The sequence below is a fragment of the Ctenocephalides felis genome, unplaced genomic scaffold (assembly GCF_003426905.1).
Source record: "Ctenocephalides felis isolate EL2017-DRISC unplaced genomic scaffold, ASM342690v1 CF-g0.4_SCAFFOLD_01886, whole genome shotgun sequence".
Taxonomy (NCBI): Eukaryota; Metazoa; Arthropoda; class Insecta; order Siphonaptera; family Pulicidae; genus Ctenocephalides; species Ctenocephalides felis.
In genome coordinates, this window is record NW_020538040.1 from 184963041 (window position 1) to 184975452 (window position 12412).

At 31.3% G+C, this 12412-nt stretch overlaps 2 protein-coding genes across 2 annotated transcripts in view; both read right to left on the reverse strand.

Annotated features, from left to right (window-relative positions):
* Positions 1 to 9177, reverse strand: part of LOC113376376 (paired mesoderm homeobox protein 2B-like) — a 53334-nt gene extending 44157 nt beyond the window's left edge. Inside the window, exons 1-2 of the mRNA XM_026616283.1 lie at positions 8859 to 9177; positions 2005 to 2204 (exon numbers count right to left, since the gene is read on the reverse strand). Coding sequence (XP_026472068.1) covers positions 2005 to 2204; positions 8859 to 9177 — 519 coding nt within the window. The remainder of the gene's footprint in view (positions 1 to 2004; positions 2205 to 8858) is intronic.
* A 194-nt stretch (positions 9178 to 9371) lies between these two features.
* LOC113376377 (paired mesoderm homeobox protein 2B-like) overlaps positions 9372 to 12412 on the reverse strand; it is a 12163-nt gene continuing 9122 nt past the window's right edge. Inside the window, exon 3 of the mRNA XM_026616284.1 lies at positions 9372 to 9470. Coding sequence (XP_026472069.1) covers positions 9372 to 9470 — 99 coding nt within the window. The remainder of the gene's footprint in view (positions 9471 to 12412) is intronic.

A 12412-nucleotide genomic window follows, 5' to 3' on the forward strand; every position in this document is an offset into this window, starting at 1 on the left:
GGTTTATAACGACTTTTATTGTCGGTAATAACAATAATAGTTCACAATAAACATGAGTGTATAAACAACGCCTAATAGATTAATAGAATATAATAATATATAACAAAACATAAATTTTTAACAAAGTTAACAAGAATTCTTTGTGATTTTTTCTAATTTTTTATGTTGAATTTTTCTTTCACTTTCTCTTTCGTATTTTGTCTTATTTAAGTTAGATTTTTTATCTGTTTAATCTTCATCCGAAAAGAACAAGAAATACATGCCACAACCGTAGCCCAAAACTTGTCATGTACCCAACGTACAATTAAGAAAACAAATCATCTGGTAATTAACTACTACTGTTCTAGTTACAGCAAAATAATAAGCAAAATAATCGATCTGCATACAATTAAGGGGAACAACTAATGTGAAATTTTAAAAAAATCGAATATTCAATTTTTCCATATTTCGATAGATTATACCTTCAAAAATAACATACCAAAATTTTAAATCGATATCTTAAATAGTTTTTGAGTCACAGCCATTTAAAAAGTATATATATAGCATATAGTATAACGATCATTTTATCTTTAAACGCGTTTTTCTCGAAACAGCATTTTCCAAATTTGCTGCAGCGATTATCAAAAAAAAATGATCCGATCACTATCATTTTTTTTTACATGTTCTATATATAGTTCTCCGTAAAATGAACTATCGATTTTTTGATCGGATCAAAAATCGAATTTTGGCAGTCCAAAAACGACCAAAATTTGGGGTAAAATTTGACTTTTTTTACAAAAACGCCGTCATTTTGTCAATTTTAGATTTTTTTATCGTAGTTTATTTTACAGACAATATTATCTAGTTTAACGAGATTTTTTTTTTTAAATTTCATCGACGTAGAAGGCCGGAATCACTGCAGCAGTGAACGGCCTTTTTTGTCGCGCCGTTGGAGATCGACGATAACTTAAAAAATATTCAATTTTTTTTTAAAAAAATTTTACTATGTATTCTTAAACACATGTATAAATATACTCCTAAAATTTTGAAATGATTTATAAAGTAGTTTTTTTAATATAAATTAGCCCCTTAACAGTTATGATTAAAAGAATTCGAACATGAAAACTTACTTTTGACTCTTTAAAAGCAATGCAGTCTACAGATCATGTTAATGTGAGGCACTGACTGAACAATAGGAACTTGTTCGAACAATCACTCTTCATCTTTCTCCCTTTCGACTCTATCTCAAGATCAGTATCGTTTAGCTTTTATGACGACTGTCACTACCGTACCCTGGCACAACCGTACCCATTCTCCCCTATTTGCTAAAGACGTGACCTAAAGAACTTTATATGAAACAGAAATGTGATAAGAAAAAATTTTAAATATGATTTAAGATAATACGTCAGCATATGAGGAGTCGAAACATTTCTGTCGCTGCAATTCAGAGTGCGCCGTGCGGTCTTCTGTCCGGATTTCTCGAGCGACTTCGAATTTTCCGGTACTAGGCGCACTCCGCTAAAACCGTGAGTGCGCTCACTCGGAATCTGGTTGCTCGTGCAACCCTCTATCGCGTCTTATATTTAATTCAACGTCACGTGGGTGCCGCCATTTTTATTGTTCGCGCCGCGGAGGAAGGCAGTGGCGAGGGAAATGTGCAGGACGCAGGTGTGGCTCCAAAGCCGCCCTCGAAGGCGGAGGGTGAATATCAGCCATTACCGATCGACAGCAGAAAAAGAACTCGCCGGAAGTTGTTTACAGCAAACGGACGCAAACTCCATTAACTATAGTAAACGACACGTGATCATAATACAATAAACACCTCGGACACAAATCTCGGCGGCTATTACCACTGCTTAGTATAGAGAAATGCGGTGTCAACAAGATAATAAATTAATTTAAAAAACAATTTTTCTTGGCGGTTCGAATCATACACAAAAATAAAATAACATACACAATTTCTAGCTGAACCACTCAGCGCTTTCAAATGATGACAAATATAATAGAATCTTACAATTGACTTACCTGTACTCTCGCTTCAGTCAAGTCGATTTTCATGGCTATCTCTTCTCTCGTGTAAATGTCCGGATAATGCGTTTCTTGAAATGCTCGTTCTAATTCCTTGAGCTGGGCCGATGTAAACGTAGTCCGAATGCGTCTCTGTTTTCGCTTTTCCGTCAGTGCTCCACCGTCGTGCCCAGGATACACTTTGTATGGAAGACCACCTGAAAAAACAAAATGATAAAATATAGAATAACAATAAACATGACTAATATGTATATATATATATATATATATATATATATATATATATATATTCAAATATATATTATATATATTCAAATATTTATAATTCAATAAAATAATAAATATCAAAAACATTTCCTCGACACCAAAATACATATCATTTCGACACCTTGTTTACAGTAGTAATAATAAATACAATTAAGTTAGTTTAGTTTACTCGATTCAATTTTATGTTAAAAAAAAGTTACACATACAATCATATATAGAGGAGACTGGGTACGATTATCCCATGGTACGATAGTGACAGCCATCACAATAGTTAAACTATACTGATTTTGAGATAGGGCCCAAAGAAAGAAAGATGAAGCATGTTTATTCGAACAAGTTTCTATTATTGCATTGAGTCAGTGCGCTACATTAACACGATCTGTAAGCCGCGTGAAATGAATTCTTTTAATTTACAAATAATTAAATAGAAAGTACATATAACAAAAATTTTGATTGTTATTAATTGTTTTATGAAGAAAGAAACATTCCATATCACCTAGAATAAAATAAATGAAAATTATTTTTATAAAATCATTTTTCGAGGGAGAAAGGTCCAAAAACTTTCAGTTCCTAGACTGCAATAACATAAATGTAGTTTTAACTTAAATGTCCGAATTATTTATAGTCTAGGTTTGCAATTGTGTAGTGTTAATAACTTATTTTGTCCGTTATTAACATGAAATTTACTTAAGAGAGAATAATTATATTTTGACATGTTTCACAAATTCAGATAATATAATAATCAAGAAAGAAGTAATTGTACTGACGTTGAAAATATAAAATTCTTATTACTCAATAGTAGTCATTCTAACTGATCATATTGTATTATAATAAATCTTTTTTTTGGAATCTTGTCCACTAACTGAATCCATAATATCTAGATACAAAATATGTGTATCATACTTGAACGTTTATCACAGTCCCATTTACTGCACAATTGAATAAGACATTATGCAAATGCCGACGACGCCGCATATGCCATCGCCTCATCTATTTTCATAGAAATAATATTCCGATAATACGCGTTCAAGACATCCCATAATCTTAAAGCGTAACTGTCTGTTTTGACGGCGATAATAACACAGTTTCATGTTGATTCCGCATACGGTATGGAAATAATATGATAATTGGATTCATGACATCGTATAAAGATAAAGATAAAGATAAAGCGACGACCGTTACACTTGGCCGATTCTCATTTTTGTGCGTCGTCGCTGTACATCTTCTCGCGCATCTCACGAGATCTCAGCCGAAGGAAAGAGAGAATTGTCGTGGAGCGTAGAACATACACAGTACGACGCCTATCGATCCGACCGGCGTCCACCCTCAAAAAAGAGCCAGAGGAACGACAACGGTGGAGCATCCCAGTCGTCCCACCCACTCACTTGAAGATCCTACTACACGGCCGCCCGACTACCCGATGGTGACAAGATAATATCAAGAACAAGACGTCGCGTCTAGATGATCATTTATTCTAGGTTATCAGTTTTAAAATTTCACACGTACGTTCTTAGTAGCTTAATACGAACATCGTCACTTTCGCCCGTGGACAATAACATACATTCTGCTTCATTGCCGTATGGGAATTAAGTTGAACGTCGTATTAAGCATATGACGGAGGAAAAACGTGTTTATGTACTTTGAGAAATATCAGATATAGTAAATTGTTTACTATAACTTTCAGAACTATAGATTGAAACAATACTTTTAATTTCTAAAATTGAGACATTTTCAGAAGATTGGATATGTACATTTTAAATAATATTTGAAATTAGTCTTTGCATCTCTATCAAAACAAATCTTAATATTTCATTAATTACAGATTTAGAGTATAATTATCAAAAAATTATATTAATAACAATTACATTAAATATATTAATGTTTTCATATTTTGAAGGTTTTATACATATTTAGGGTAGGGCGGGGCACAAAGATCCAATTTTAATGTCAGTAATTATACTAAGCCACATGAACTACATCACAACAAATACAAGTATTAAACAAACAACTATCGAACCTTGTTCAGCAACATTCCCAGTTAAATCTTAATTATAAAAAGATGTTTTTTAGCTATTTTCCTAAAATTTGTTACCTGTCCCTTTTTACCCAATAGGCTAGATAAAATGGGACAGCCAGGGGGCAAAAAGCTCAAATCCAAAAAATTATTATAAAAGGATTGAAATGAGCTAAATTATTCAACCAATGTGATATAAAAATTTCATGAGCACATGTTTTACAAACTTTACACTGTGTATAATCTTGATCTGGAATTTCGTGAGAAATATTCATCAACAGAGTTGGAATAATTATTAATTTAATTTATCTCTCGCAAAATAGCTTTTTTAACTTAATATACTTCAGTATTTTCTATTTTCTTACTGTTTTTTATCTTTGCCAGTGTGAAGATTTATTTAGGTGGTTTTTTTATCCCACCTACATGTAAACTTTTATAGAGGTTATATGAAAAAACTGTTAAATCTAAATTAAAAATAACAATACATTTTACAAAAAAAATTAAATAACGTATACTTCAAAATTATATTCAAATATTTAATACACCAACAATAAGTTAAAGAGCTCAAAACCAAAAAAACTATTAAGGGAAAAAGAACTTTAGTTTGAATATTGATACAAGGGCCTTTATCGTTAAAAAATTTTATACTTTACTTGTGTTTGAAAAAATGGTGATGGATATTTCTACCCGGAGACCTTTAAGCCCCGGTCTACCCCATATATGTATGTGTATATGTATTTATATTATTTTAAGTTCACTACATATATTTTAAAATTACTACCTTTTATTTTAAAATTACGAAATATTTAAGTATTTGATGAGCTAAAAACGAGAAACATTTATTTCAATTACGTAAGACAAACAAAAAAAATATAGAACGGATTCAACATACTCATGAGCATGTTATAATTAAACAAAAAAATCATCTTCGTAATAAATTTCTCAGAATTTTTTCTAACAATTACGATCCTACCAATTCTCCTAGCACACACAAAATGTTGAACTTGCAAATGTTATCAATATAGTTTGTCGTGCAATTTTAGATAAATAAAACGATATTTTATGATTTCATTTCCAATTACACTGCGGTATAAAGAAATCATATTTCTGATTATCAATAAAATTTGTCGTGCATCTTTCGATGTATGAGTGAAACTGAAACTATATTTTACTATTTCATATAAATTTCACGGCGGTTTGATGGAATCATAGATCTATGATACGGCTGTTATCAAGTTTAATATTCACCTCATTTGATGATTTATGCAACAGGTTCAGTGCCGCAACTTAAACACCTACTAAACCTATTCAAACCGACTATGGGTAATAATGTACGATTGTGCGATTTCAAAGGATCTGGCGGACGATGCGCAGAATGCTGCGATTAATTTAATCGTTCTAGAAAGCGATTAAATTGAAATAATTTATCCGAAATCATTGAAATTAGTTCAAATTATCTTTATGGTAACCATAAAGTTAAACTCTGTCTAACGATAAAACTATATATTCTAACTGAATTTATTATATATTTATCAAACACAACGGAAAAGAGTGCTGTAAAGTGGTGAGTGATTCCGTTAATTAACTTTCCCTAGGATTAGTTATAGTAATCGCAAAAAATCAAAAATGAAAATTTTTGCATATCTTTACGTTTCAGAGGATTCTGAACATTTTGGCATACCTTCAAAAAAATGGACCAGAATTTGGCGATTATTTCAATCGTTCTAGAAAGCGATTAAGTTGAAATAATTAACCTTAAATTAAATTAAATTATAAATTAATTAATTAAGGAAATTGAAGACAAAGAAGACTGAAGAATTATATAAAGATAGAGATATTTTATTTATAATAGATATTATATTAATGAAATATATATATAGAAAATGTATATATGAAAACTGTTTTCATAATCTTTCATACCGGGCACTTCTGTCTGTCTGAGATATGAAAATAATGTATATATATAAATAAAAAAAAAAACAATAATGATAGAAATTTATATAAAATTTATTTCATAAAATAAAATTCTGTCTGAGAATAAAACTAAATATTTCAATTTGAATTAGTACTTAATAAAAACAAATAATACGAATAATAAAAAGTGATTCTACAATTTTCACTATATATTTTCATAAAACGAATATTTTTAGAGGTCAATAATAAAAACGCAGCAATCAATTTAATCGTCAAGAGCTATATCTTCCATTTCTTCTAATATTTACAAGCGTAAGCTAACAACAAGTCATAAAAAAATATTTAATAAAATTTCGTAATTTTGTTATTTTGTAAACAATTTGATTAGGTTCATTTTGTAATTTTGTAAAACATATGTTTAAGTTTTTCTGGATAGCTAACATTGTAAAGAAATGATCTTATTCATCTGAAAATTTTTATATATTTTTAGAATTATTTATAATTCAGCGGCAATAAGAAACTGTGCTTTGAAATATTGTCTTACAATTAGTCATTTCAAACAAAGTACCATATAAGTATAACCAAAAACAATTCTTAAAAGAAAATGCATTTAATTAAATTAATATCTTCTGAAGCGATACATTAAATAATAAGTCAAATAATAATCCTTAATATCCAAAACGTTTCGATTTTATATTTTACGTCATCAACAAAGGATGTTTAGATAAGATTTATAAATAAAAAATGGAATAAATATTTTTTTTAAAAAACGAGGACTCTTAGTTCAGAAAAATTAAATCATAATACACATACACACACATATATATATATATATATATATATATAAATAGTTCAGTATATCGTATTAGCGCCTATATTTTAAAATTCTTAAATATATCAAATTTTAAAATCGATTTAAAAAAAGTGTTAACTACATGACACAAGTATAATTAATTAATATTTTCTATTAAACAACTATTTTTAATTAATAAAAATGAAACTTGTTACTAATAATAATTTATTCAATATCGTCTATGTTTTCCAGACCGCTGTGAAAATATTCAACGACAAAAAAAAATAAATGCACTTTACATTGCATCCAAATGTCGCGAATTGAAATATTAAAAGCTCTCGACGTTTGACGTTTGTTATCTAGTTTCAACTTTTTTGTTGATATTATGTAATAGTGTTTTGGACACCGTTATATATATATATATATATATATATATATATATACATAAATATATACATATATATTCACTGAAAAAATATATGAACACGCACATATGCACATGCATAAATATATACATAAAAATCTGTCAATAAGTAAAATTTTTAGATTATGTTGAATAAACAAAAAAAAACTAAATTAAAAAAGTGTAAAAAATATGTATTTAAAAGTTTAATACGAAAGAAGCTTTAATTAGATATTTATGCTTATTTATTATATTAAATTGTCAAGATTTATTCCTGTAGTCTTTATAAAATTAAGTTTCAAAAATAAAATATTATAAAAATATGTATGAGAAAAGAATGTTTTGAAGTTAACTTTATTTACAAATTTATGAAAAAATATGTGAAACATTACCAAGACATAGTTTTTTACAAACAAAATATATTTAAGAAACAAAAGCTTTATTTTTTTTTAAATCAATGGTTGTGAGAGTATGTATCTGTGTTATATTTTTGAGGAAGGTAAAATTAGGATATCTAAAATTTTTATACAAAAATTTTGAAAAAAACAAAGTATCATGAAAAACGTAATATTTGAACATAGTTATTCATCATCGGAATCATTATGGTTATTCATCATTATAACACACAAGTATGTATTATAATTATTTTTCCAACTATAACAGAATTATATTAAATATAAATAAAGTATTTATATAAATGGGGTAAATATAAAGAAAAAAATCCGAAACGTCGATCCCGAGTTAATATTTCTTATATGACTCCATATTTTCCTAGTCAATACAAACGCTTATTTTCCTTTTATAAATGTCATAGAAAGAACGCAATTCAATTGATATTAATGGTAATGTAATATCTTCTTGGTTATATGATGCGTGTGCCTACCATAAATGCGGATTATGATATATGTCGACAACCCACAAGAGGCTGAGACAAAAAGTCGGAAATATATATTTCAATAATATTTAATGTCTAGAGGAAAATTGTGTCTGAGATCTTTGATGATCCTTATATATATAATAATATATATAAGGATATAAATAAATAATAAATCGTGTGTGGATTCCAGTAAAATTATATAAAAAATTAAAATACATGTCCAGTGATATACAAATTTCACTGTAAACAAAAACAAATGAAAGATAAAAATCACATATCGCTTTTAACTCATATAAGTTGCCGTTAAATTTAAAAATATCTGGAATGTTCGAATTAAACTTTTTTGATTGATTATATTGGTCTAATGCCTCAGCTGCCTATTTTAGATACGAAGATACAATGTTCTCAACAATATAACCCAAAATAATGAAGACGAAGACAATGGTATGTGTACTCTTTTATTAATACGTGAAATATTACATAAATGCGCAAAAATCAGACTGAACCATTATCAGTTATTTTCAGTCGTTAAACATTGCGCAAATAGACAGCGATTTAAAGTAAATTTTGAAAAAATCCTTACTTTGAAGTCCCATAGAAGCAGGGAACATAGCCGCCCGTACGTCCTGCGGATGCGGCCGCACGCTCATTGCGGAGCAGGGACCGGCGGAACTGACGCCGGTGTGATGTCCGGCCGTACCTGAACCATAGCCGACGCTTCTGGACGCCGCCATACTCGCGGTATATCGGTAAGCAGCCTGAGACATCTGACTGCACGACGATAGGTCTCCGTACGTGCACGGCATGCCTCCCAGGCTCGTCATATCTACCATACCTGGCGCGGGTCCTTGTAGGCATCCTGAGGTGTCGAAGCCGGCCTGGTTCAGGTACGAGTAGTCCATGCTTTTCGGATACGAAGCTTTACTGTTTCAAGCGAAAATACACCACGTAAACTACGCATTTATCATTGTCAAATTCACTGCACTGTAATTTAAATTAAAAAATTTCACTGAAAATTTTCGTATCGGCACAAATTAAAGTCGTTTAAGAAATCATTGACGACCACCTAGGTACCAGTAGGTCGCATCCGGTAACACTATGACACTTGGCAAACCTTTGTTGGGTTACACTGACTGACCGTCACCATAAGCACGCCGATCGCTGCACGTTGCGCGCTGTCCGATGCGAATGGTTGCTTGAATCGGAATCAAATGATAAAATTAATTCAATAACGTATCCGCAACCTTAGTGAAGCAGCCCTTCCAAATTTAGTTCGGGGTTTGAGGTGTTCCGGCATCCCCCGTTTGGTCGTCGATGCGTAAGAGGGATGTAGCATCGAACGAAAGCGAGAGGCATGAAAAAAGCTCAAACAACCCTAGTGAATCGAGGCGGGGCTCGCTCGCGATGGTTGGCGAAGGGTGCTACCGACGCCAATGAACAGGCGATACGAGAGCTTTCCACTATGCGCATTGGACGGGTAACTGTGACACAATTCCCGACACGCCTTAAATTCCCTTATTCCGGATTATTCCGGCAACCGGCGGTGGTCGTACTTCCGTTTACTTTCTGATTGTTTTCGTGGAGGGACACGGGTGACATATTCAGAAATGTTCGAGCAAAGAACACTGAAACGATTCAAGTCTTCTTTCACTTTTGTTTTGTTTGTTTTTCGTCTGTCTAACCGTATTCGTAAGGACAAAGATGTGTGCGTTCGGGCAAAGATGTGTGCGTGATGCGATGGCTGAGTATGAGTATGAGCATATGTTTTGTTTGTGTTTTTATAGTAGTTTGATATAATTTTATTTTTGATTTTTTCTATTTAGTAAAAAAGCTAGAATATCTGTTGCTTTATATACGTGCCATTCACGCCCAGCAATTTATATTTCTATGATGCTATTGTATAACAAATTGCCATAAATTCATAAGAATTAACAAAATGTCTTTAATTATTAATTATCGATATTTTATTAACTTCCCGTAGGGTAAGTTATTGTAATGGGCCGAAAATCGAAATTGAAAATTTTTACATTTCTCGACGTTTTGAAGGTTTCTGAACGTTTTGGCATACCTCAGAAAAAATGGATGTGTGTGTGTGTGTGTGTGTATGTATGTATGGATACAAATTTTCGTCCACGTTTTCGGGCGTACGGATCAACCGATTTGAATGGTTCAAAAAACATTCGATTCCTATTGATAGGGAAAAGAGCTGATTAGTTTTTGGGAAAGGCCGTTTCGGAGATACGGAGCAAAGAGTGCAGAAAGTAGAAATCGAATTTTTGAGAGGACGGAGTATCCGATTTGAATGATCTAAAAAACATTCAATTAGTAATGATTGGGAGAAGTGTTTATTAGTTTTTGGCAAAGGCAGGCCCAGCCATTTTGAAGATACGGAGCTAAATATGTAAAAAATGACAATTTTTGAGAGAACTAAGCGTCCGATTGAAATGATTCAAAGAACTTTCTGCTTGTCTTAACAAATTAATAGATTTTGGAAAAAAAATTTTAATCCCTTTTTTTTTTATATACTTTACAAATAATTTCAACTCTGCAATTCAGTTTATATAATTCTTATAAATATTAGACAATGTTACAATATTTATGATAATCTATTTGAAAACATTTAGTATTCCACGAACATTTCGTTACGGTACGGGAAGTTCCAGCAATTTGCCTTAAGGGACGATGCCATAATTGCCTCAAGACAGAATTCCACTTACAGCTAGTTTTAATTTATTTCAGTAAATAAAATATCAATTCATATATGCACATTATCTTAATAGACAAGAAATGATATTACAAAAGTTAGTAGTAAAATGCAGTTACTACTCATAGTTTCCCATTAAATAAGTTGATAACGGTCAATAGATGAGAAAACGGTCGTAAAAAGTGTTAGTCCCTTGCAATCTCTAAAATGTCGTATTCAACATTTCGCATTCTGACGCATTAAAGCGTTGTTCTCTGTGAGAGAATACGGTTGCACTTGTTCACATAGTTCCCCGCGAGTCCCTCGGGATACGTGCGCGCGTATTGCCCTAACGAACCGAATGCATGTCATACACGAGAACGGGTAGCGGATTCCGACTACTTGACACGGAACCAACATATCCATACGCGAATTTAAACAATTACGCATCATGCTGTCCGAAAGCTCGCGCTATCCGAAGCTCACGCTTTCCTAATAACGCTAAATGCACCATAGGAAGTTATAGGGCAAAGTAATCACCCAAAACAGCGGTTTGCGTCTCTTTCATAGTACATCTTGAATGAGACACGACTTGTAAATGGCATTGCACCTTCAATCCAATTTCTGGTATTTACCGTTGCATAAAGAAATATAATACATTAATTGAAACCCAAGGTCATGTTTTTCATTTTTTCTGACACAATCTGAAAACTTTTGAAACTTTAATATAATTAAGTCCCAGTTTAACCCGGATAGTCCCGGATTTCCACCTTGTACCCGGGTTATCCTAAAAAGAAAATTTGTCCCTGATTTAAATCTTAGGCCCCGGCTTGCCATAGGTTAAAATGAATTTTCGCAATTACTCGATAATAAATTTACATCTACCCATCAAATATCTGAAATTGATATATACTTATATAAAAGTTTCATATGTAGGCATGCTTATATGAAACAATAGGTTATGAATAAAAAAAATTCGAATACAAAATTCAAAATGTTAAAATAGCATCACAAATTAATAATTTCGAACTTTAATTTTCAATTTGACAAAAATTATCAAAAATTGAGGTAACGAACTTTTCGACCGTCTGGCATAAATGCTTATTTTTACTAACAATAACTTAAAAATGAAGAAATTGAAAAGAATTTCATACTTATGCGAAAAAATGTATAGAAAAAAAATAACATACTTGCCAATTGCATATTCGATAAAAATACAAAATGTAGGTTGCATAAAATTGGTTACCAATCTTAGTTTGAATAATATCAAAAATTCATGGGAATAACAAAATCTTTCACTAGTTCGTATTTGTCTATAGGTTGTATGATGAGATTATCAGTTCAACAGGCCTTATATCATTTTTCAATTACCTACCCCTCGTTTGCGAAAGTAATTTCAATGACTGTAAAAGTGAGCGTAATACAATAGTTCATAACAATTATGATACGAATCT